This window comes from Physcomitrium patens, chromosome 7 (genome assembly GCF_059467195.1).
Source record: "Physcomitrium patens ecotype Gransden chromosome 7, ASM5946719v1, whole genome shotgun sequence".
NCBI classification, from domain to species: domain Eukaryota; kingdom Viridiplantae; phylum Streptophyta; class Bryopsida; order Funariales; family Funariaceae; genus Physcomitrium; species Physcomitrium patens.
In genome coordinates this window covers 10,339,083-10,366,811 of record NC_143416.1, presented here as the reverse complement: position 1 = coordinate 10,366,811, position 27,729 = coordinate 10,339,083, and the positions used below count along the sequence as shown (strand labels likewise).

At 28.2% G+C, this 27,729-nt stretch overlaps 2 protein-coding genes across 7 annotated transcripts; both read right to left on the bottom strand.

Moving 5' to 3' along the window:
- Positions 1-17,253: 17,253 nt before the first annotated feature.
- On the bottom strand, positions 17,254-25,692 carry LOC112284314 (uncharacterized). 4 transcript variants are annotated; one of them, XM_073535056.2, is made up of 14 exons: positions 25,596-25,692; positions 24,708-25,409; positions 24,496-24,602; positions 24,076-24,204; positions 23,780-23,855; positions 23,463-23,560; positions 23,008-23,062; positions 22,380-22,495; positions 21,564-21,702; positions 21,340-21,464; positions 20,993-21,070; positions 18,164-20,756; positions 17,863-17,901; positions 17,254-17,562 (listed from the first exon to the last, which is right to left on the bottom strand). In XM_073535056.2, the coding sequence occupies exons 3-14, from the start codon at positions 24,511-24,513 to the stop codon at positions 17,483-17,485; spliced, it is 3,546 nt and encodes a 1,181-aa protein (XP_073391157.1). In that variant the 5' UTR covers positions 24,514-24,602; positions 24,708-25,409; positions 25,596-25,692; the 3' UTR covers positions 17,254-17,482. The 4 variants fall into 4 exon arrangements, with proteins under 4 accessions (XP_073391157.1, XP_073391156.1, XP_073391158.1 ...); XM_073535055.2 differs by having other exon boundaries at positions 24,496-24,589; XM_073535057.2 differs by lacking the exon at positions 20,993-21,070.
- LOC141045629 (uncharacterized) lies at positions 25,690-27,287 on the bottom strand. Of its 3 annotated transcripts, none has more exons than XM_073535426.2 (2): positions 26,793-27,287; positions 25,690-26,568 (listed from the first exon to the last, which is right to left on the bottom strand). In XM_073535426.2, the coding sequence occupies exon 1, from the start codon at positions 27,270-27,272 to the stop codon at positions 26,877-26,879; it is 396 nt and encodes a 131-aa protein (XP_073391527.1). In that variant the 5' UTR covers positions 27,273-27,287; the 3' UTR covers positions 25,690-26,568; positions 26,793-26,876. The 3 variants fall into 3 exon arrangements, with proteins under 3 accessions (XP_073391527.1, XP_090108079.1, XP_090108078.1); XM_090251953.1 differs by having other exon boundaries at positions 25,690-25,986; XM_090251952.1 differs by having other exon boundaries at positions 25,690-25,983.
- Between the last annotated feature and the right edge of the window lie 442 nt (positions 27,288-27,729).

Here is a 27,729-nt window from a genome sequence, read left to right as displayed (position 1 = left end):
TATATTTTCACCATATAGTCATGTTACAACATGATAATGTGTAAACCACATAGTTAACTTGGTCTTCAAGCTAACAACATGTGTGGCACATGGCCAACTTGTTGACTACATTTTTAATCCAAAAAATCAATTAAAAATCCCTATAAAATCAAAGTAGTATTTATGAAGCTTCTAAGAAGCTTTCATAGTAAATATTATAGAATTAACTTACTTTTATCTACTTTTACTTACTTCTACCTATTTATACATGTAATTATTGGCTTACATGCATATGTCCATGACAATAGGCTTGAAAATAATCAAAACATGTATTGATATAAAGTATTTAAGATTCTTATGGTTGCTCTAAATACTGAATGGATTAGAAGTGCCTCCTAAATAATAGTACTATTCTTGAAATAAATCCAGAATTCCAAAAAATTCTCTGTTATAAATCTTGTAGTTGATCTTGACTACTCAAAATTTTCTTGAATAAAAAGCTATTAGGTGGAGTTTATTATCTGTTTCCATTTGTGATAATACAACATCCAAAGTAAAATTTAATGCATTTGATTTCAAAAAAATGGCTTAAAAAAGCCAATGCGATATAAGATTGGTATACAAATAAAAGCTATCTTCAAAGCTTTAAATGCTACTTTCACTTCTTGATTCCATTGAAGTTTTTCTTTACAAGTCAAATGTATAAGTAGAGCTGTAACTTAAAAGAAATTCTTGATGAAGATTAGATAGTAGTTGGTAAATCCTAAAAAATATTGGACATCTTTTAATATTTTTGAAATCTTCCAATCCATAATGGTTTGAACTTTCTTAAGATCCATTACAAGTCCATCATTTGAAGTGATGTATTCTAAAAAAGTAACTTGAATAGTGTGGAATATACATTTTTTTATCTTGGCATAGAATCTAATATCTGTTAGTTTTTGTAAGACATGACAAATATGAAGTTCATATTCATTTATGTTCTTAAAATGAATTAAGATATGGTCTAGATAACAAATAACAAAATCATGTAAAAACTTTCAAAAAACATCATTTATTAGATGTTAAAATTTTTTTGGTGCATTTGTAAGTCCAAAAGGCATGATGTTGTATTCAAAATGTCCATATCTTATTCAAAACATGATCTTCTTTTTATCTCTTTCTTTGATGCATACGAGATTGTTTGTTCTTTCTAGGTCTATTTTTGTATACATCTTAGCTTGATTCAACTAATCAAGAAGTTTAAATATCAAAAGTAGTGGATACCTATTGCTAATGGTGATTTTGTTGAATATTTGATAATCAATACACATTTATAATGATCTATTTTTTTTCTTTATAAATAAAATTGAAGTTCCTATTGGAGATTTGGAATGACATATGAAATTTTTGGCTAGATTTTTTCAATATACTCCTTGAATTTAGCCAAATTATTTTATAAAAACTATAAATTAGTACAAACAATGGTTGAGGTCTTTCTTGAAGGTCAATTGAGTAGTCATAGGAATGATGTTCTAGTAGAATATTTGCATTTTTTTTTTCAAATATATTTTAAAAATCTTAATAATGGCTTGAAATACTACTTAAAATCTTTCTACTATTAGAAACAAATATAACATATATGACATAAAGTAATCCTTTTTTTGTAGCATGCAAGAAAATTCTTACACCTAAAAATACATGTTTAATTGTACTAGATTTATGACTTTCTATTTGATCAATCATACTCTTAGTTATATGTCTTTTAAAATCAAGACTATAAGAAATTCAATCTATTTTTGGATTATATTTTTTAGCCATGATTAGATTAAAAGAAGATCTAATGATATAAGATATTATATAAGGTTCTAATTGCATGGTCCCTATTATAGTTGGATAAATTCATTATTTCACATACTATCTTTTTTGACAGTTGTACTTTTCATTAAATAGTTGTATCACTTTTTTGGATAATATTAAGCACTGTGCTTAGGTTCTCTATAATACAAGTATAATCTTTCCTAACAGTGACAAGTCTTTTCTTGCTCAATAAGAAGTTTGAAACATACTGTATCAATTTGCATATCTTCTACTTTGGAATGTGTGTATTGAAAAGACATTAGGATTGTCATTCAATTATAGTAACATTGAAGTGCACTTGTACAACTTTAAGATCAAAATTTAAATAGTCAATTTTCACACCTCTTACCAAAGTCAATTTCTTGGCTCAATGTTTGAAGATCAAGTGAGTTGAATATAAATTTTTTTATTTCATATTATAATCTGTAGAATAATTAGCTAATAAGTATAATTATCATAGATATTTATATGTAAACCAATAATTACATATATGATTAGATAAAAGTAAATAAAAATAGATTAATTCTATAATATCTTCTATAAAAGCTTCTTAGTAGCTTCATAAATACTACTTTGATTTTATAGGTGTGTATAATTGATTTTTTAATTAAAAAACATTGTCAACAAATTAGCCATATGTCACACATGTTGGTAGCTTGAAGAATAAGCTAACTATGTGGCAGATACAAAAAAAACTTACCTTACAAGTTAAAGCATGTGTCTTGCAAAGTCAACATATATTAGAGGTCCTATAGAACATTACCACATAGCTTCTAGTTAGATAGTATATATAAAGGCAAGAATGAAGCTTTTTTCACTCTTATCATTTTTATTCTTGCTTCTAATCTAGTTCAAGAGTCTCTAATTTCCTTGTCTTTTGGTAATAGCCATTCTATTTTCTTTTTAATATACATAACTTTTTATTTCTATTTTATTATACTTTTTTATTTATTTTCATCAAATTCTTATTCTTGATTGATTGATAATAGTATACTTATAATATTAGAATTTTTTCTTCTCTTAATTAAGAGTAGATTATCTCTTTCTCTTGATAAGATAAAAGTATATTAAAAGTTATAGATTATCTTCTTCTAAATTAATATTATTTTTAGTATCTTTTTTATTCTCAAGTCCTCTCTTTTGCTTGACTTGAGTAATATTAGACTCTTTTTTTTAAGTATTATCATGATAGAGCTTGTTGAAATGAAGAGTACAATAGTACAAATGTAAGAGCAATAAAAGAAGTTAATACTTGCGATGCATCAACTTAGTTTACTACCAAAAGAAGTAACAAGAGAGAAGGAAGTAAAGATAAATATATGATTAGAGTTGCTTCAACATCTGCACCAAATCATATCCTTTCTTCTAAGATAGAATATTCTTTTGATAGTAGAAAATCAAGAGTTCTTCTATTTGAGAAGTTTCATGGCACAAGATCTAAGTTTTAAGGATTTATCAATCAAGTACAACTTGTGATTGAACTTCAATTCCAAAGCTATCTAACTCCAAGATCACAAGTTAGATTCATTGATACATTTTTTTCAAGTTTAGTATTATCATGGTTTTTATCTTTTTTTGAATGATGAGATCTAATATTAAATAATTTAGAAGATTTTTTAGTAGAGTTTTGATCCATGTATGAAAAACATGATGCAATTTGTGTTCCAATCAACAAGATTTATATTTTGAGATAAGGCAATCAATCCATAACATTATATGCTTCATAATTTTGACAACTTATAATTGATATCAAGTAGGATGATGCTACATTTATTAACCAATTTTTCTATGGATTACAATATGAGGTAAAAAAACTAATGCTCAATTTATCTAATCCTCAAACATTGAGTCAAGCAATTAACTTTGTTGTAAAGTATGACAACCAACTTTTCAAATTTTGATCTAAAAGTCGGATTCTTAGATATTTATCAATCCACTAGTTAGATTGAAGTAAAATTTTTCATAGAGATAGTTAGATTGATTTTTAATAAGTATGTCAATTTTGAAAGCAAAGTAACAATTCAATCAAGAGTAATTGGCTATGAGAGATTAGCACCAAGGTTGGAGAAGGAGGCCGGCCGACACTTGAGCACATTTTTGAAATTATCATCTATTTGGTGATTTTAATCTATTTTAATTTTTTTTGTACTTATCATTAACTTAATTATTGAAGAACATACAAAATTTGAGTTGAAATCAATAATTCAAATATTATTTATTGAATTTCAAAATCTATTGTAAGATTGTTAGAAATTTGTTTGAAATTTTAAAAATTGATTAAGATTTGGTTAGGATTTAGGTTTTGATTAGGATTAGGATTTTTTTAGAATTAGGATTTGATTAGAATTAGAATTTGATTTGGTTCAGGATTTAGTTTGGATTTCTTTAGGATTTCTTCAAGATTTTTTTAAGATTTTTTTAGGATTTTCTTATATTTTTTTAGGATTTTCTTGTATTTTTTTATAATTTATTTCAAAAATAAAATAAAATAATAATAATTGGTCTTAATTAATATTTGATTATATTTGTTAAGCTTCTATAGGAATTTATATATGATTTTATCAGAGTGGTTAGGATTTATTGTTGTAAATTCGTTTTATCTTCTACAATCAAGTACTCAATGCATTCTCAAGTAAGGCTTCTCATAATACAACGCCATAGTCAATGAAGATCTATCTTGTCTTCTACATGTCTCTTCTTAAACCATAGAAGACTGTGACTATACTAAAAAGAAGACAAGCCTCACTTCTTCTTATAGAAGTGGACAATAATGAATAGTTTGAACTAGAAGAAGTTTTATATTCAAGATAGCACTAAAATAAATTAGAATATATTGTCCATTGGCATGGATATGATATTTGTGAATGCACATGAGAGCTAGCAAAGAATCTTGTAAATGCAATAAAGAAGATAGAGGCTTTTCATCAATGACATCCATCAAAACTAAGATAAAAAACTTTCCTATGAAACAAATAAGATCTAGATAAGATAACATTCTAATTTCTATTCTTATTATAATTATTTTGAATTTTTTAAACTTAGGAGATAGAAAACTAAAAATTAGCAGATTTGATTCAAGAGCCTTTATTTGTTGACGAGCCAATGTGGGAGTAGATAGAGTTTGCCTCAAGAAAGCGCTGGACTTCTAGCTGCCACTAAATTCTCAATCAAGTCTAAGATATAAAAAACCAAGTTTATACATATAATATTTTCTTTTTTTGGACAATTACATCAAAATATAAGCCCAAGTACCAAGAAAACATCCAAATATATGATAAAGTATCTTAAAACCATATATATCCTTATGAGAAATGTTTTCCAAACTTCAATAGCTCATATCTCACAATCTGACTATCAAAAAAATCCCAAATTTTACATGAAGTACAAATATACTTTTTAAAACTTCTATAAAAAATTCAATGACAAATTTGTTACGAATCTTGAAATATCACCAAAACCCTAACAGTAGCTTTAAACCATAGCTTATATATATCTACATGCTAATTTCTTCATATCTCACAAAATAAGTACTTAAATACCATGAAACTTTTATTTATAGCTTTTCAACTTAATAAATCACACATAGAGAAATTTTGAGCTAAAAATTCGTCCACGAACTCAAGATATAGCTCCAACTATTACTATCAATAAAATGACTCTTTTACTGCCTTTGAATTATATGTGCTCTCTTCAATGCCCTATAAATCCTTCATCTAGCTTGATATTTATCAAAAAATATATATAAAGTATAGCCAAGAAAGTTTTCTCTCCAACTCCACTTGCCAAACTTTCATTGCTTTCCATACACATATGTTATGCTTCAAAGAGTGACAATAGGTACAAATTTGACACCTTAACTTTGAACATCTATATCTCCTTCATAAAAACTCGAAATCACACAAACTCTTTAGCCAAATTATACTCAAAACCCTGAACTTGCTGACCCTAGCCTCCAAAGCTCAAATGATCTCGAAAAAAAAACCCTAACTCCTAATAAGGCCTCCGGCAGCCTCCTTGGAGCCCATTGGACATGGTTTTTGACCAATAGGAATGAAGTTTTCTATTCCTTGCCTTCATCCAACTATGTGTTGCTTTCATCTCTCCTAATAATCCTCCTATTAGTTAAGAATTTCTTCTTTAGGCTCTAATCTCTTCTCAAGGCTCCATACTAAACATTTAGGTTCTATAATTTTTTTTTTTTTGAAATGCTATAAGTTAAAGATAAACTCAAAATAAAGTTTCTTAAATCCACTCTCTTTAAATTAATCTATTTAACCATTCTAACATATACCAAGACTTATGAATACATTATATGTTCTAACTAATTTTTACATACTATAAGCTTTTACAATATGACATGAATGTCATGTTGTACTTTATTCATAGTGTAAAAATAATGGTTATTATATTGATGTTATTTAATAATGACCTTAGAAAATAATGAGTTATTTTCTATAGAATTTCATAGTTTATAGAAATCTTAAATAACTTATATAAGTTTTATAAGTAAAAGTAGAAATATTAAGATATTTAATATAGAAGATGTAGAAAGATATGGATATTCATATTATAGTATTTTGGCCTTAGGCCATCTATGTGGATAGATAAGGCAAGGATAAGAGGATCTTCACTCTCATTGGCTATAGGTTATGATCAATGAACTTCAAGGTGCTATCTGAGAGAAAACCGAAGGGGAGGCCACTTCTTCGAAGGAATTCAAGGGTTTAGAAGAGGGATTCAAAAAGCTTGTATTTTGGGGTATAATTTTAGTATATAAAGTTTGTTATTTGAGTTTTTTATGAAGCAGTTAAGATTGTTTGAAATTAGTGTGTGAATTGTTTACTGACTTTCACTCTTTTAAGCATACAGAAAGTTGTAGAAGGTTTTCTGGAAAACAAAAGAGGTCGTTGGAAATTTGGTTTAAAGGACTACAATTTTTGTAAAAGGGTTGTTAACTTTGAGTCTGCAATGAGAGAGTTATGGCTATTTAAAGTCTAGATGTGAAATTTGTACCTACTGTCACTCTTTCAAGCATACAAAGAGTTATAGAAAGGCATTTAATAATCGAAAGGTAGAGTTGGAAAGTTAACTTAAAGGACTTCAACTATTGTGTAAGATTTGATGAAATTAAATCTGAAGTGAGGAAGAAATGGCTGGTCGAAGTCAGAGCTTGCAAATTAAGGAAGTAAGTAAACCAAATTGTTGATGGTTATGTTTTGAGCCATTTTTTTTGAGCATTTTTGAATGAATTTTGGCTCAAACTTGCCAAAAGTGTAGTTATAATATTGAGAAGCTACATAAAAAAAATTCATGTCATTTGAGTATTGGGTTTGTAAAAAATCGCAAAATCAGTATATAGGTGTTTGTAAGTCAACATGTGAAGGCCATGCTACTGAAATTTTGTTATATAGAGTTTTGTAAAGAATCAACGGTTGATAATTAGATATGAAAGAGTTGAAGGTACTGCCTTACTTCTCAAATAATTTGAGCTCAATCTAAGGGTTGGATTGAGAATTATAAAATTTTAAAATTCAATGTATCAAAGGGATCCGGTATTGAAGGAATTTTGGTATTATAAGGATTTTACTACCACAAAAAGGGTTTTGGAAATTACAAAAGATTCGGAAATTACTAATTGATTTTACTATTACTAGAGATCTGGTAATTATTATTTATTGCTATAACTTTTACTATTATTGGAGGTTTGGTAATTATTATTTATTACTACAACTTTTACTATTATTGAAGGTCTGGTAATTATTATTTATTGCTGCAACTTTTACTATTACTAGAGGTCTGGTAATTATTATTTATTGCTGCAACTTTTACTATTACTAGAGGTCTGGTAATTATTATTTATTGCTACAATTTTTACTATTACTAGAGATCTAATAATTATTATTTATTGCTACAACTTTTATTATTACTGGAGGTTTAATAATTGTTATCTACTGCTACAACTTTTACTATTACTAGAGGCTTGGCATTTGATGTTTATTGCTACTATGTTTAATATGGAAAGGAATAAAAAAAAATTATAAACACTCTTGGAGTATTTTTCATCTTATGATTAATTGAGAATTTAATGTCAACCAAAAGTCCAATGCTTTCTCAAGGTAAACTCTCTTTTTCCCGACACCGGATGAGATATTATAGTTGTCACAACCTTCGAGACAATGCAATCAAGATGAAGATCTTTAAGAACGACATGTTCTACTTCAAATAAATGGTAAGATACAACGTGTTTGATATTATGACCTTAGAAGGGACTCTCAATGTTTGGTGATTATATAAGAAGTAGAAACAACTTCTAACGGTATTCCAAATGTTTTATTTAAAGGAAGTTATGAAATTCTCAACAATAATCAAATAACTAGGTGATCTTTCTGCCTTTGTATGAGATATTATCGATAATTGAGAGGCCCTATCAATCATCTACGAAGAGAACAAAGATGAGAATATGTGGTAAATATAATTTTCCACATCTTAGATTTTCTCAACATATGATGACCACTCTACATGGAACTTGTTTCTAGAAGAAGAAGTAATGTCACGGACATACACATGTAAACCAATAATTATCTATATGATTAAATAAACGTAAGTAAAAGTAGATTAATTCTATAATATCTTCTATAGAAGCTTTTTAGAAGCTTCATAAATACTACTTTGACTTTATAAATATCTATAATTGATTTTTTAGGTTAGAAATATGGTCAACAAGTTAGCCATGTGCCACACATATTGGTAGCTTGAAGAATAAGCTAATTATGTAGAGTACACATTAAAAATTTGCCTTATAAGCTAAGGCATGTGTCTTACAAAGTCAACACATTTTAGAGATCCTATAGAACATTGCCACATAGTTTCTAATTAAATAGTATATATAGAGGCAAGAATGAAGTTTTTTTTACTTTTGTCATTTTTTTTCTTATTTTTGATCTAGATTCAAGAATTTCTAATTTCTTTGTCTTTTGGCAATAGTCATTCCAATTTTTTTTTAATATACATACTTCTTTATTTCTATTTTGTTACATTTCTTTATTTACTTTCATTAGGTTCTTGTTCTTGACAAGAGCATCATCCTACTTAATATGAGTTATAAGTTATCAAAATTGTAAAGCATATAATATTATTGATTAATTATTTTATTATAAAATAAGAATCTTATTGGTTGCAATACAAATTACATTATATTTTCTATACATAGATTAAAATTCTACTAAAAAAGCCTTTAGATTATTCAATATTGGATCTTGTTATTCAAAAAAAGATAAAAATCATGATAATATTGAACCTAAAAAGAATGTACCAATGAATCTAACTTGCGATCTTAGAATTGAATAGCTTTGGAATTGAAGTTCTATTTCAAGTTGTATTTCATTGATAAATCCTTGAATTTTAGATCTTGTGCCATCAAACTTCTCAAGCAGTTTAATCTTTGGTTCTTTAACACTGGAAAGATGTTCCACCATAAAAGAAGGGATATGATTTGATGCACATGTTGAAGTTACTTCAATCATCTCTATATCTTTATTATTTACTATTTTTTGTTGCTTCCTATGGTGATAGATTGAGTTGATGCATTACAAGCATTAATTCCTTTAATTACTCTTAGATTTGTGCCATTCTATTCTTCATTTCAAGAAGCTTTGCCATGATAACACTTAAAGAAAGAAAGATGTTTAATATTGCTCAAGAAAAATAGAAGAAAAGAATTGAAAATAAAGAAAAGATACTAAGGATAATATTGGTTTAGAAGAAAGTAATCTGTAATTCCTAATATGCTTAAGTCTTATCAAGAAAAAAGAATAATCTATTTTTAATCAAAAAAATAAAACTTTGATATTATAAGTATATTCTTATCAATCAAACAAGGGTAAGAACTAGATGAAAGAAAATAAATAAGTGAGATTCTCTCAAAGAAATATGAAAAAATAGAAATAAAAAAGTATGTATATTAAAAAAAAAATTGGAATGGCTATTGCTAAAAGATAAAAAAATTAGAGACTCTTGAAACTAGACTAGAAGCTAGAAAGGAATTGACAAAAATAAATAAATATTCACTCTTGCCTATACATATATATATATATATATATGTATATATATATATATATATACATATATATATAATCTATCTAGAATCTATGTGGTATCATTCTATAGGACCTATAAAAATATATTGACTTTGCATGATACATATCTTCACTTATAAGGCTAGTTTTTTATATAGGTGCCATATAGTTATTTATTTTACAAGCTACCAATACATGTGGCATGTGATTAGCTTATTGACCAAGTTTTTAACCTATCAATCAACTATAAATACATGTAAAGTTCAAATAACGTCTAAAAAGCTTCTAAGAAGCTTTTTTAGAAGATATTATGAAATTAATCTACTTTTACATACTTCTATCTATTCATATTACTTAGGTAATAATTAAAATAGATATATATCCATGAAAATCAATGGTTGAAAGAATCTATCAACTATCTTCAAAAAAAATATAGACCAAAATATGTAGCAAATATAATTTGTTATATTTTAAATTTTTCATATATGATGATTGTTCTTTGTAGGATTTATTCCTAGAAAGAGAAGTAATGTCATAGACATTCATATTTACTCTAATATTTACCTATATGATTAAGTAGAAGTACATAAAAATAGATTTATTTCATAATATTTTTTAGAGATACTTCTTAGAAGCTTTATAGACACTGTTTTGACTTTACATGTATTTATAGTTAATTAATAGATTATAAATTTAATAAATAATTTAATCATGTGTTGATACCTTATAGAATAAGCTAATTGTATGGCATACATATAAAAAACTTGCCTTACAAATTAAGATAGATATCTTACAAAGTCAACATGTTTTAGAGGTCCTATAAGACATTGCCACATAGCTCCTAATTAAGAGTATATATAACTTTTTAGTCTTTAGTCTTATCACAAGACTTTTAAAATCTTCTTATCTTTGATAATAGCAATTCTAGTTTAATATTATATCATCTTTGAGTGATTTTCTAGTCTTTTCAAGTGACACAAGAATTTATTGTTATTTTAATTTTTTGAGGTTAACATCTTTGACAAGGCCATTTTGTATTCAAAAGCAAATCAATTCAATGACTTATCAATTGGAACTATCTACATCCATGAAAATACATCTAGTCTTTTATGTTTTTTTTAGAGGCTTATTTAAAATCAACTATTCTAATAAGAATAAAACCATCATTATCTTACATTAAAATAGATAATCATTTGAAATATGATGTAAAAAAGATCTTTCATTCTTAGCAAAGAAGAAGAAAGTTAAAATATTTTATCCATTGGAATGGCTATGATATCAATGAGCATACGTAAAAACTAGTAGAAAATATAATTAATGCATCATAAGATATATAGGAGTTTTATTGATACTATCTTCAAAATCTTAAATCTATTTTAGGATGACTTCTCTATGAAATTATTACTAAAATATTGTATATAACAAAGAAAGTAGATATGAAATCAATTCTCTTTGTAGAATTCAAAATCAAAAAAAGAAGTAATATTATAGACATCCAACAAGAAGATTTTAAAAATATTTTTAGAATATTTTATAAAATTTTAGAAGATTAAAAAAAATTAGAATATTTTAATATGAGGTTTTAAAAAAAAATAATTTTTTTATAGAAGCTTTTAGAAAGATTTTTAGAATATTCTAGAAAGTTCTAAAATATTCTTAAAATATTCTAATAAATTCTGAAAATTTCTTAGAAGATTAAAAAAATTATTTGAGAAGCTTCCTACAATCACTTCACATTCTAATAACATGAAAACTTTACAAGAAGCATCCTAATACCAAATATGTATTAGAGTCCAGGCTAAGAAGATCCTCAATGTCAACAATATTTTTCTTGGAGTTATAGCTCACCTTTCTTGGTATTAATCTTGTACTCATCTTGTTTAATTAAGTTTTTGCTAGCTTTCTTATTCAAGTTCTTCAGTTCAACTTCTTGTTTGGTCTTTTGTATAACATATCATTGACAGATGGATCTTTATTGATAATAGTAATTGCAACTAATATACTAATAAATAGATTTGTTTCTTTGATAACAAATAAGTAAAGCCTTTTATAATCCATTCTATCATAAGATTCATTAGTCTTGATATTACAACAAAGTAATTATATCTTATTATTAATTTTAAATAATTTTTTTTTCTAAGAGTATTTATATTAATTTTTTTTTGTTCTTGAATTCCTTTAAGCTATATCTTTATTTTTTTGTAAAGCTCATTTATTCTATTTAAAAAATCAAAACTATCAAATTATAGATGGTAATAATAATTGATATATATATATATATATATATATATATATATATATTAAAAATAAAAATTATATCATATTATTATATAAAAACTTTACTAATGGCAAGAGAGTTTTTTAATATTCTTAGAAGTACTTGATATTGCATCACAAATATTATTCTAATACTTGGTTCATATGTTTTATTTGTCCATCAATTCAAAGATAAAAAGTTGAAAATAACTTGATATCAATCTATAATATTGTAAAGAATATCTTCTAAAAGCTTGATATGAATTGGAATTGGCAATTGAGTATAATGTTATTAAAAAGTCCCTGCAATTGATAAATATTATCTAAAAAATGTTTAACTATTTTTTCATAAATAATTATTTTAAACATAATAAAATTATTCTATTTCAATAGAAAAATCTATTATTACAAAGATAGAATTATAAACAAGTGAAATTAAAAAATCCATGATGAAATCTATTGAAAAAAATGATTAATATTGCTTTCAAATATGTAAGGATTAAAGAAGTCTATAAGATTGATAATGTAGAGTCTTTGCTTTAGAACAAGTATTACATGATTGAATAAATGTTTTTACTTCTTTCTACTTTTAAAGCCATCAAAAATCTCTTGAAATAAGTTCTAATATTTTATGATATGTAAAATATTATATTGTTAGAAAATCATATTATGCTAGTATTGCATATAATTATGTTTTTTTTAGAAATATATAGACAAATTTCATAAGTTTTTTTAAATTAAAATTTATTAGAGTTATTAAAAATTTTATTTTAAATATCAAGAAAAAAAAGAATTTTCAATGTATATAAACAAACTTCATTGAAAAAAATAGTATCAACTAGAATTATTGAATCAATAGCTTAAAGATACAATTGATTTAGTTTCAAAACAATAGTTTGTTATTGATAATATATTGCATCTCTTTCTTTAGTCTCTTTTTATTTTACAATGGTCAATCTAATTTCTATCTTATATCTATTTTTGATTTATTTAATTTTTTTAAGTATTATAAGAAGGCATTTATTCTTTTTAATTTTTTAATGATTCACGTCTTTGATAAGTTTTGTTATTTTCTAGGAAAATATATAATATTAAATAAAAATAATAAAAAGACATGTTATAAAGTATTTGATGCTAATTTAATATACATGCTGACATAAAATATTTAAGATTATTATGATTAGTATAAATTGTGATGGAATGAAAATAGCCTTCTATGTATTAATACTAGAAGTAATTATTTGTTGTGGATTTGATAATTAATCTTTGTTGTTGAGTATTTTTTTGAATTAAAAGCAACATAGAGCCTATCATCTATGTCTATTTGTAATAAAAATTTCTTTAAATATAACATTTCTATGAATTTATTTTATAAAATATTTTTTTAAAAAAATAGATAATATAAAATAGGAATTGAAGTAAAGTCATTTTTAAACTTTGTAATATTTCTTCTTTATCTTAATTCTATTATAACTTGGAAGTTAATTGAATAACCAAAGCTGCAACTTAAAAGAAGTTTTTTATAAATATCCAATTATAATTTGCATATCTTAAAAAATATTGGAATTTGATACAATTCTTAGATTTTTCCAATCTATAATAGTCCGCACCTTTTTAGAATCCATTTGTAAGTTGTCTTTTGAAATAATGTACTTCAAAATTCTACTTTAATTGTGTAAAAGTCACATTTTTTCATCTTGTTGTATAATCTTAAATCTCTAAATTTTTGTAGCATAAGGAAAATTTATTGTTTAAATTTTTCTATATTCTTAAAATAGATGAGAATGTTGTCCAAATAACATATGAAAAAATTATCTAGATATTCAAAAAACACATAAATTTATTAAATTTTCTAAGGAAATTAGAATATTCATAAGTCTAAAAGGAAAAAAATTGTATTCAAATTAGCCATACTTAGTCTAAAATATAGTCTTCTATACATCTTTACTTTATTATATATCAAATTATAAACTCTTTGTAAGTCTATTTTACTATAGATTTTAGCTTCATTTAGTTGATTACAGAATTTTAATATTAAAAGAAAAGGAAAAAATAAATTATAATTATTTTTTTAAGTCCACAATAATCTATACACATTTGTAAGGATCTATTTTTTTTCTTCATAGAGAAAATTGACGCATGTGCAAGAAAATTTTAAGTGTTGAACAAAATTTCTTTGAAGATTTTTATTTATGAAATCTTTCAAAACAAGAAGTTTATTCTATGTCATATTATAAATTTGTCCAAATGGTAGTTAAGTTATTCTTAAAGATTAATTATACAATCATAAAGTTTATATTTTAACAGTATTATTATTCTTCTTTTCAAATATATCTTAATAATATTTATATTGCTTTAGGATTCTATTACAACCTTTATTTAAATAAAGACTTAGTATTACAAGATTGACAAATGAATTCATAACTTATACAACTTACATAAAAGCTTTAGCTCTCACAAACAAAGATTGTAATAGTTTTTTATCATTGAAATAGATCTTAAAATGAACTTTTGTAATTTTTAATTAATATTAGGATCATATAATTTAAAGAAAAAAAAACTAATTATTATTAGATTTGAAGGACATTGAATGATGTTAAAGACAATATTAGATACGTAATCTCCTAGTCTCATTTTCAATAATTTGATTTTCTTCTATGACTTCTTTAAAAGCAAGTAGTCTTTTTATCAATAACTTCTATTGTAGTTGGTTGGATCTTTTTTGAAATTATCAATTCTTATTGTTATACAAAGTCTTTATTTATTTATTTATTTACTTTTTAATATCAATCACTTGAATTGCATTATATCAATTTGCATAAGTTCTAGCCTTGATAAATAAGTTTCTAATAACCTAGAAGTTGTTGTTACGACTTAATTTGTTCCTCTCTACTTAAATCTTTATTCTTGGTACTTTTTAAAGAATCAATTTTTGCATGCAATAGCTTAAGCAATTAATTATTTCAATTAGTCTTTTTTTTGCATTGTTAATAATAAGTCTTTGATATTATCTTTTAATACATATTTTAATTGATTGATAAGCATTTTATTATTCTAATCCATGTTTTATTAAAATTATTATTAATAAATTGAAAAGAAAAATAATTAATAAATATAATAAGAAATTTTTTATCTTTTAATTATTCCTAATATATACTTTTTTTCAACCATCATTTATTAGTTGATTAAAAACATTTAGATAAAAAAAAAGTTAATTATAGTATGAATAGTATTTTTAAAGAAATGTAAAATCAAATTATAATTTTATAAATTATTAGTAATAAAAAAATTTAAAATATATATTATTAATATAATATAATTTTAAAAATATATTATAATTTATTAATTAATTATGAATAAATTATAAAATTATATAAATATAAATATTAATATAATTTCTTACATAAATATAAAAAATTTAAAAATATAATATACAAAATATGATGTTTTAATATTTAGATATATTGTATACCAACATAAATAAACTACTTTAATTTCTACATCAATTAGTAGAATAATAAGCATGGTTTTGTTTTCTAATTGTCTTTTTTATTTTGAATTATTTAGATATATTTAATACTACTTATGCTTCAATTAATACACACTACAATAAGTTTAATAAACGAATTTCTTAATTATTTTTATTTAATTTAGAAGTTGTATAAGGTTTAATTATTCTTAAAAAAAAATTTAAAAATAGTAAATTTCAAAAACTAAAATACAGAAAAATATTTTTTAATTAGTATACTATAATAAAGATGTAAAAATAATATATTTATATTGCATAAAATACAAAAGCTATCTTTTAATCACTTGATTAGTTTAAATTTTTAGAAAAAATATTTGGAATTTTTATTTATACATACATACATACATATATACATACAAAAAAAAACACTTAAAATAATTTATTTTTGAAAGGATTTAATTAATAAATATTCATCTATTACATAGTTATATGTTTTAGTTAATTTATTTTGAAGAAATAAATTAACATAGTATAGTTTTATTTTTGTCTAACTTTATAATTTCTTTTATTTTCATTTTTTTCCTTTTGATAAGATATAAAAATAATTTTTTATTGATAATTTTAAATAATTTTATTAATTAATTACTTATAAATAAAATATATATTTAAAATAGAAACATTCAAGAAATAGATTAATAAATATAAAATACTTTGTTGTAATCTGTTTTTTTAAGAATGGTGGTTATGTCTTATCAACACAAAAAAAAACATTATGCATGAAACTAGAAGTTAATATTATAGAAAATAAATTTTCTCATTAATCCCTAATAAAAAATTTGAATGTTAAATGCTTTATTCTTTCTTTAATTAAATTCTGAATAAAAAGAAAAATGTGACTTATATTATTAAAATTTATTAAGGTATATTTTTATAATAACACTGTAGAAATATCCTCATCTTAAAAATTGTGTTTTTATTAATTTTTAATAAAAAATTATTATTATTTATAATATATCATTTTTGTAAAAATAAGTTAATAATATTAAGTTAAAAATATGTCAAGTGTATTAATACTATATATATATGCATATGAACAAAAAAAGAAATTAATGAAATTAACTTTTTGATATAAAAATATAAAATTAAAGATTTATATAAAATATAATTATATTTTCTATATGGAATTAAATTAAAATACACATAGAATAAGGAATCAACGTGCTATAGTTTCTAAAGTAAAGCATTTAAATCAATTTTTGTTCATATAAAATAACTACAATTGAATCCATCAATGATTTCAACTTTCTGTACTGTTTTGAATTATATTTATTAAGTAAAAAATTCATGATTTAATTTTTGAAATGTACTCAATGAAAAGATCAAATCATCAAAGTTATAAAAGTAATATGAATATATGAATATATTATCATGAAAGAAATTTAAAAACTTGAACTAAAATTTAATACATTCATTAAAGTTGTAGTTTTTAGTTATTATATCTGAAGACATCTAAAATTATTTGAGAGAATATAATAACAATAAATCTTACTAATTTTATCTATTTATATATATATCCACATACATATAGAAAAACATGCATAAAAATATGTACATATAGTGCTTAACGAAAATAAATTAAGGAGAATATTACCTGAATAATTAATTAAGAAAAATTCATAAGAAGGAAGTTTATAATTTTATACTACAGTGCTGTTGACAATGTCCGTTAACACAGCATATTAGATTTCAAATAAGTGTTTTAACTATCTTTTGATAAATTAAAAAAGCAAAGACGTTATTTACTTTGCGTCTTCCATTTCTTATCAACCTCAAAAATGTTCCTATTATCGTTTATGACATATTTTCATCCGTGAATTTTTGAGAGCACTTCATCTTTAGAATTGGAAAAATTTGTAAATGATGAGACAACTTTTCCTTTTTCATCTGATATCAAATTTCACACAATTTCAAATTTTAATTTTAAAAATGATCCAAGTGGATAGTAAATAAATTATAAATGTTTTTTTTTATATGTAAATTCATATTTGATAATATATATATTCGAAATCCAATTATATATGATAATGTCTGATTCTGGTATAAACACCAATAGTTTATATGCCAATGAAACACATTTAACTTGTATAATATATAATAAATATGTGGCGTGATTCTTTTTACGTATTTACTTGTGTGTTAAATATTTTTCAATGTGTTCTTATTATTTTGAGTAGTAAAAGTTACCTAAAATAGTTTTGATAAGACGTTTTTCATCTGTGTACACTGATAAAAGAAAAAAGGAAGAAAATAAATCAATCATGTAAATTAGCATCGTTTTTATCATCTTTCAAATTTTAATTTTAATTTCATTAAATTCATTTTTGCATAATTCTCTGTATGAAAATTTTGTAATGAAATGATTAATATATTAAAATTTAAGAGTTATTCTGAAAAATAATTACTATTAAAATTCTTACAAATATAGGTTTCTATTTCAAATTAAGTAGCATATTTAGGTATTAAAATTTAGAAGTATGAATCAAACCTGGATTGTGATAATGTTTTGAATGCTTGAATTGATGATGCTTGCATTTATGAAAACATTGATGGAGTTGTGATTTTTTTGATGGACGTTGGTTTGCATACTTTATGTGTGAAATAATTGTTGCATTGTGAGGGTCAGAACATTTCTTGCAAATTTTTCTACATTTTGAATTGAAGTGAGAATATTTTAGGCAATGATAAGGAATATGTTGTGATTCTTTCTTCAATTCATGGAGACGTTTTTCATGCATATCATTTGTGTTTTGTAAAGAAATAATATTTTGTTGTGGTTTTGATTGTGTACACATTAAATGTTGCATGTTAGGATGAGGTTTTAAACATGTCGATACTTGAGTCCAAGCTTGTTTTGTAGTAAGTGGTGAAGAAATGTTTCTACTTGCTTCTAGATTTTTCCATTTCACAAAATCATAGTCAAAATTTGGCTTTGGAAAGTATTCTTGAGGGTTTAATATAATTTTGTTTTTAGGTGAGTTAAAATATTTTTTAGTGGGCTCTCCATAATTTATTACTGCACTTGTGGGTGAATTGTTATCTTTAATATTTATCCTTGAAAATTTTGTAGTTGAAGTTGACAAAGGTAGAGTTTGAAATGAAGTTTTGACATTATTCAATTTTTCTAATAAAGATGGGTCATATTTATTTTTTTGAGGTGGAATGGGTTGCATGTGCTCATGTAAAGCTATTGATTGCAAAGGATTTTTTGTGTTATTCCAATCCAATTCAGATGTTGTGGCATTATTGTGGCTTTTTGATCTATATTGATCAATTTTTGTCTCATGCTCTTTTGATGTAACTCCATCTATTGGGTTTTCTTTACTACTTTGAAATGTGTGATTACACAAATTTTGCCTAATGAAATGATACAAATCATCTTTTGATAAACTATACTCATGTTTTTCTTCTCTTCCCTGACATTGATCGATTTTAGTTGCATTAAAATGAGGCGCTTTTATCGCTTCTGGATGATGCAATTCTATTTCTGGTGCAACAAAATTATTCTGGTTTTTTGGTAGGCAATAAAAATCATTATCCATTGCACTTGTATGATTTTTATATGGATTAAATTGATGTATATTAGAAACTTCAACATCTAATAATTTCTTTTTTTCTTTTAATGGTTGATGCCAATCAAAATAATAAGCTCTAAGCAAATGTTTGGATTCCTCTTTTGATTGATTCAAATAACAATGTGATTCAATTTCTTTCAAAGTATTGAAATCTTCCAATGAATTCTTTACTGGAACTTCAACAGCTCTTGGTTGTGAAAATGGTGCTTGCTTCTGTGTGGCAAATGTTGGTTGTGAAATTTCTTCTATACAATCCATATTAAGTTTTGATAATTCTTTAATTGATTCATGTTGTGTAATGAACATATCTTGTGGAACATCATCAATAATATTTGCTTGGTATTGCAAAGGTTCAAACGGAACTTGCTTTTGTGTAGTATAAAGAGATTCTGAAGATTGTTCTCTTGGAACTTTAGTGGCATCAAAAGCATTTAGGTATGCTTTTTCTATCATGATAGATGAAACTTGTGAAGATTGACTAATACATATTTTTTTAAGCTCAACATTTCTTGAAGAATTTTGTTTTAGTTTACCAAATGTTTGTGAGGATTCATCAATAGTATCCATTCCATTTGGAAGAGGTTCTAAAGATTCATGCTTAAGTTTAATAATTGGAAATTGTGAAGATTGATCAATTATGATTACTTTGGTATCTAATTTTTGGAAATGTTCATGGTTTTGTATGGTGGATGAAGGTTGACCAATGGTATCAATCTCAATTTCATTCAAGTTCAATAATTCTTCTTTTGCTTCAATGGGTAAAGACTGTTGGGATTGATCAAGGGAACTTATATTAATTTCTTCAAAACTTATTAAATCTTGCTTTGGAAGAATACTAGAATTATTTGAGGAATGGTCCATCAATTCAATATCAGACTCGTAAGGCTTTCGTGACATTTCTTGTGCTGAATTCAGTAATGGTTTTGGATCCTTCTCAGTTGTGTCCATTTCCAATTCAAAATCCTTTGGATTTGATAAATTCACATTTTGTAATTCACTCATGCCTTCTTGAACTAATGATTTTTCTTCTCCCACTTCATCACCATCAACTATTTTTTTTTCATTTTCACAAATTTCATCATCTTTTGGAGATTTGGTTTCTTCAAACAATTCATAGTTTTTGTTTTTTGATTTTACTTTTTTGTGATTTTCTTCCACTTCATCACCGCTCACTAATTTTATTTCAGCATCTCCTTTTGAAGAATGAATGTCTTCATGTGATTCGATACTTTTGTTTTTTGAGTTTGTGTGCTTGTGATTTTCTTCCACTTTACTTCCTTGTGGATTATGTTCATTATTTCGCAACAATTCTTGCCAGTCAAGATCCTCCTCAAGTTTTGTAGAAGAAAAAGATAAGCTCCTTTTCTTTCGTTGTCTTTCTATGCTATTCCGTTCATGGATCATATTATCAAGAGGGTTGGTGATTCTAGCAACTGGGTCATTATAACCTTCTGGCAAAAGTGCAGGATGTATAGATGATGCATATTGTGGTGCTTTGATTTGTATCTAGAGCAAAACAATAAAAATAAAAATAAAAATAACACATCAATGAACAAATAAGTAAAAAATACATCACATTCAACAAAAACTCAAAATACAAACTTAATAAGCAATATATTACATACACAAATATTCACTAGCCTATGTATCAGTTTGAAAGAAATTAGAGGAACATATTGTCATAAATAATAAAATTTATCATAATATTCATAATCATAATGATTGGAGGCTCATAGAACTACTTGAAATTGTCTCTCTTGAATAATTGTCAACCCTCTCCTACAAATAACTCGTAGCTGCTCCAAAGCTACTGATGATAACTATACAAAAAAGCATTCCCTACTGTTTTTGTACATCAATAACTAGTTGAAAAAATGCACATGATAAATTTATAAAACTAGGTTGGTTTCATATCAAAGTGTTGTAACCACAAATCATGTTCTGAAACAGATTCATGAATTTTTACGAAAGCAATGAAAACATGATTATGTCTAAGTTTTTTTTATACAAGCCACAAACAACACAAAAAGTCATTCTTACTTAACATTATTTTCCAGTTAGGAGTGGAACGAAATTTACATGAGCTTACATTTTCAATGCCTTCTCCATTCATATAACGTCGTTTGAAAGATAACAACCTGAACAACTGATTAGTCAAGGCAGCCTCGTTGTTCAGCCTGTCCACAGTGTGACAACTGCCTCCCTGATTCTTTCCTATAGCCAGATATCAATATTTCATCTCATGTGTTCAAGTGACCACAATAATCAAACGCATTGACAATTGTAGTTATTCCATATGTTCTAACTTTGTACCTGAAATGTAATCTGTGTAAATTTCCCACACAGCTAAAGCCTTAATAGCATCTTTCTTGTACTTTTCAGCATCTGCAAAAGTCTGCATCGTCTCCTCTTTGAGCTTCATGTACGCTTTTGTCACCCTCTCTATCTCCTTCTGTAAGGTTGCGTCCCGGCAAGGTCAGAATGTTGTCTTTGTCAGAATAGCCGGAAGAAAAAAATACATGCACGGTAAATCACTAAAGAAAATTAAGATTAGTTTTAATGTCACTAGTGTTGACGTTAAGATGATGAGAATCGAAACCAGCACCCATCCAAGCAATTCTGGAATTACAGTATACATTATCAGACAGGCATATTCTTTGGGTAATGGAAATAGACCAAGCTAGACAGAGCGGACATCTTGATTGAATTCTTGAATGAGAATGAGGTTCACGAGATGAGTACGATAGATTGCACTAATTTTACATATGTCTACTGCTCCTATATTTGTCTAACAAGAGGCGGAGAACTGTTAGATACGAAGTACTAATTATAATAGAAACTTGACTGGCAAAGTCGTTGAGGTCAATCATGTCGAAGCTTAACTACGCCTCCCCTTCCATCAAGGGTGTCTGACTTTTCTAGTAAGTTTGGATGTCATGAAACAGGATAACGAAGGTGTATTTATCTTTTGTATTAGAAGGTACCAACATAATGAAATGAACTCACATGGTTACAGGCGCTAAGAAAGATATCCTCAGATGTTTCTATATTCTCAGATGTTTCTATTTTTTCCAGTTCAAGTGCAGTCGGATAAAGATTAGTTACTGATGACATGTATGAGAGCAAAACCTGAAGGACACTTGTTTCATGACCTTGACGACGCTGCAGTTCTTTCCTATTCGATGGAGACTTTGAAAGTAAGGATTCAAAATGACTTGCTTTCTCTCGGACAACCTGTAGCTCTCCTGGAGGCATGGGCAATGCAACAGGTTTCTGCAGCAGTCCATCGTAAAACACGCGCCAGACTCGAACTTGGCTTTATTCTAAAACAAGCAAGAGTTGCAGCCCATGAAGTCGTACTTGTTTTCATGACAGTCAGATTAGTTATCATCTTTGAGGTAAACAGCATCAGACTTGATTTTAATCATGCAAAAGCGCATGCACGTGAACTTCTTTAGCACACGTTCAATAGACAGCTCTAAACACAGAGGATTCCAATGTAAAGGATCTACCTGCCCTAATAGCACAAACTCTCAAAAATTCATCTGTAGTGAAGTTCGATTTTCATAAAATACTAACGCCCCGGAAAAATCAAAACTAGTAATTGAGCAAATTGGGGACTACGTTATCATTCATGCGAATACAAAAAAGTTTTTTGCAGTGTAGATTCCAATGTTTGTACTGTTTGTACAATTCTGCAGGGCTACATCATGAAGGTCAAGCATGAAGATGTTGCAGACAACTTGCAGGTACATACCTAAGAGAAAAGGTCGCGAAAATGAAGCCAATTGCACAGCATGCATCCAGACCATCTGATGAATGTTGCACTTTAATCAGCTTCTTATGATTGTGTTAGATGGCAGAATTTCACCACACCACGTATGCAGTTATGACCATATATTCAAGTTGTGCCATACAAAAGAAGGCGACAACGACAAAAAGTCAAAGGTAGTCAATATTTTGTACATCATGCATCTGGCCTCAAATTCGTTAATTAAACAATACTGCGTTTAGGTGGATCTTGTGGATGTTCAGAAAGCTATTACATTATAACATTAGGCCCTTTAGAATCAAAAGCTTGGTTGCACACGGATCAGCTTATGATAATGAAAACGAGTAATGGTCCTGATTTGCAAATGGATTATATCGTAGATAAATACAAAATTTTCCGAGTTAGACATAAACACTTGGCACAGCATAGGCATAAGTTACCTTAGCTTCCTGAGAGGGAGCCGAAATGTGATAACTAGCAAACTTTGCAAACGAGGCCACTTCAGGTTCTAGTCGTAAATGAAAACAGAACCGGCGCCCTGCAAGGAAACAAGGGGTAATAGAATCTTTTAACTGCATAATTACTACATACAAGGGCAAAAAGGAAAGACAATTGATGATGCTTCTGTTAAAGCTCTTCTTGGAGATAATTATGATATCAAAAGTTTATTTGTCTGTTCTTTGATCCGACCCCAAAGCATCTATCTAGTGAATCTAAGGATATTTCCCGGAATGAAATGTCAATACAATGAACCTACCCGTGTCTGTGTCATCCCCATCTTTAATAAAAGCGCCTTCTAAAGGGATGACTCCTACTGGTACCGTAGTCAGTATCTGTAACATGACAATAAGCAATCGTCACCCACTATTGATATCATTGTTAACTGTTACGGAAGATGGCGAGATTGAGAGGGCGTCCCATCCTAAGGTCACACTTCTCATTAACTCGCAACCAGAAACATAAATAAAGTCGAACAGAAGGAATCAGAAGCAAATAAAGACGGCATATTATCAACAGTCAGTGGGCCGACCGTTTAGGATTATAAATTAGTACATCTGTGTTTTTGATATAGTAAAACAGAAAAGGTCCTTGTAGCAGAAAGAAACGGCGATTCCAAATTAATGATTTGTCAACGCGCTTCTCCACCCAACCGACGAGCTCCGGCTCCGACCACAACATCGCCTTTGACGCATGACAATCCAGATCACTAAACTGAGTCAGAAACAATACTCAAGTTTCATCTGGCGCTTTAAGTACTGTGCGAGCACATAAGAGAGACTGATTCAAGGTGCAAGCTTCAAGGGGTAGCTCACGGAGGCTCAACTATGTCACCGAAACCTTTGACGACTATACTTGATTTTGCAGTGAAAATAATTCTGCTGCGACTCAACTTCTAAATTGTTAAGACCTTCGCAGCACTGTTACAAACTTTGGATTATGACGAAAGTACTCTAAACTGACATGCATATGCACCTGATTCTGCAGCTCCATCTTTTCAAAGTATCAGCTATTTTCAGAGTCACAGAATTCAATTTGAAATACGGAGATGGGACTTGCACCTGCCACACTGCTTTCAAACCCTACATCATACATCAATATAATGAGTTTAGAGAGGCGAAATTGTGAAACGTGGTCATGCAAGTTTGACGGAATGTTTGATTAATCATTAAAACTGTTGATCTTACGAATGATAGCACCAAGCCGAGATGTTGAATGTTCTTCAGAATCCGATAGCGAAACGCACGCACACACTATTCTTTCTCCAAGCGCATTGAGAAAGAATCCATTGTTCCGAATTGGTTAATGCACGAGTTATGTAGGAACTTAAATCAAGCAGCTCCTTCTAAACTCAGTAGTCTTCCACTTCTCCTTTACCTCCTTGAAAACTCCTACATCTCGAATCCAATATAGGAAACAGGTGAACGACAGCGAGAGGTGATGATGTACAGGCCATAACCTTGTCCGCTCACTAAATTATCGATAGATGCCAGCAAAGCCGTTGTTGACGTTGAAATCCGGGACATAAAGCTCCAGAAGATCCTCATTAAACTCCATGTGCCGATCTCAAATGCAAGGTTCAGTGCCTACTACTTCAAATCAGGAAAGCGGTAAAGAGCACCTGTTGAACTTCTATCTCCCCGTACATCGTAATTAAAATCATCTTCTCAACGAATATTAGGATACCGATCAACGAACTCGCCTACACTTAGTGCTCATGGTAAGTTTCCCCTTTCATCAATACTGCTCCTCATGATCAATCTCATCCTCCTAATTTCCAGTCTCTATTTTTTTTTGTTTTGTTTTATTTTTTTTGTTTTCTTGGTTTTTCCAATAAGCCTTCATTTGCACTGCTCCAAAAACGATGATTGATAACGATGAAACAGCTCCTGCAAATAATCAAACCTAGTCAACGAACTTATTTCTTCCCCATTGTATCCTGTGCGCGTACAGAGATAAGGTGAGAAGTAAAACTGTTGAAGGGTCAATAATGCATTGAGCCCAGGTCCACACTGTTCCAGGGAATGTGGATCAGTATCACCATGTTCATCTCAAGTGTCAGGCTTTCCTAATACCTTAACTAGCTCTGCATAATCTTGACAAGTGCACCACCTCTTCTTCAGACAGATTTCAACAATGCAGAACCAGATCCAGTATTACGAACGAATACACCTGGAATCATTGTAGTTTGATTACGTAAGATATTGAGCACTTGAGCCAAGCAAGGAAAACATCTTCTTGTATATTTACTGTTGGTCCCATCATACAGGTCTATGAGTCCACATACTAGACATGTCGTATGCAGACTACAAGATCTACGACAAATTTTGTTGAAGACCCCACTCAGGTTAACTATGGCAAGATGTACCCACTAGTCACAAGAGTTTTAACCTATTTCAGTGCCACCCTCACTAGTATCATGGTAATCAGATCGTCTACTGAAACCCCATCCAGCTTCACACCCTGCTGGCAAAAAACCAAGCCGTCTTAGTCAATAGAGATATACAAATGATCGCTACGATACCCACTTTTAGTCGTTGTCATAATGAAGTTACAAAATTCATCTGATGGTGAAATCCACCGCGATTAACATCTAATTCTATCCTCCAATTTTTAACAGGCATGAGTGACTACAATAATGCTACAATCAGCAAATCGCGAGACTGGCCGTTGACCGAGGATAGTTTATGATACGGCGGGTAAAGACTTCACTGTGGCACTTACAATCGCACAATAATCTTTTAGAGAGAAACGCAACTAATTTGGTGAAACGGAGAACTCAACTTCAGCAACAAGGTGAAGTTAAAAGGTAATTCCCACAGCAAAATCCTTGGACGGAACACGGCAACAAAAATGCATTAAAGTGGAAAAGCTAGAGCTATATTGACCTGTTTCAAATTATCAATCAAACATGACTTGAACAAGCGCCGGATTGGATGCACAGTACTTAGAGAGATGCACGAGTGACACTACTGCTCAATAAAGTCACTGAAGTCGGCATCACAGCACCAAAATAATTGCTATTAAGCAACCTATTATGAGGATATCCTGCACGTTGTGAATTGCCCAATTTCTCTCAAAGATCAATCATCACATGGACAATGCTATCTCCTAACAGCAGAGCCAACTACCACTATCCTCCACATCTCAGCTACTCTAAGAAACCTCCTTCCCAAATTCCGTGAACGACAATCACAGTTCCCAGTGTTGTCCACCCGATGACCTAAACCAAAACAATCACAGCAATCAAGAAATTCAGAGCTACGAAGTACCTATTGTTCAAAAGTTGCAACTAGAGATAAAAAGGATGTAAGCGCAAGGACTCTGCCCACGTTGAGCCACTGCTCGCGTGACCATCACACGTATAAGGCAAGAGATATATTCTCGACCCCCGAGTCCGTTGCGGCTTTTCGGCCTCTCCCAGTCGACGCCGAACGCGTTGCGAAATCGGATTGCGAAATCTGAAAATGACTCGGACCCATCACCCGATTTTGATTCTCAACCGATTTCCGAAACTCTATGGTGGGAATCCGGTAAAACCCAGTAACGAATTGGGGTTGTGTTCTGGTGCGAGAGACCTGCAGGCCAAGCGGAGATCCCAAGAAGGCGATGAGGGCGACGAAGAAACTGCCTCGCGGGGGGGGGGGACCTGTTAGTACACGTGGCTCCAGGTCAGCATGCTGACTTGGCAGAGTGGAGTCTGTGCTGTCCACTTGGCTGATGAATTTGTGGAACGCACTTTCGTTATTCATTCGTTCGTCCGCTACACAGAATTTTTATATCATCCATGGTGTTTCTCATTCATCCAATTCCTATTCTCAATCTATTATCTATTGTGGCTGTTTTTTCCTATTAATGTTTAAGAACAAGAAGTCAAGAACAAATGTTTAACATGCACCAACTTTGAATGCATGTTTGTTGCAACCTTTGGGTGCAAATCAGATCATAGAGAGATATTATTTAGGCACAGTTATTTTCCATAGTGTCAATTTTTGTAGCTCAATTATCATATTTGTGTTGATTGATTCTATTTTGTCGTTTGATTGAACATAAAATGGGATGGATGAAAATTATTTTACAAAACTAATATTATGACCAATTAAATTATCATATTTTGGTGATAGATTCTTTGTAAAGAAGAATAGTTTGTATACATGATAAAATACACACTCTTGTAAGACTTCATCTTTTTCTAATTAATACAAGGCA

Excerpts from the sequence above, each read along its gene's own strand:
- LOC112284314 (XM_073535056.2), bottom strand. Across the intron at positions 23,856-24,075 it reads ACTATATCAAAAACACAGAT|ATACTGACTACGGTACCAGT; the intron begins GTACTAATTTAT and ends GTCATGTTACAG. Across the intron at positions 17,563-17,862 it reads TCTTATCAAAACTATTTTAG|ATGAAAAAGGAAAAGTTGTC; the intron begins GTAACTTTTACT and ends ATTTGATATCAG.
- LOC141045629 (XM_073535426.2), bottom strand. The coding sequence starts at position 27,272 with ATGAATAACGAAAGTGCGTTCCACAAATTCATCAGCCAAGTGGACAGC.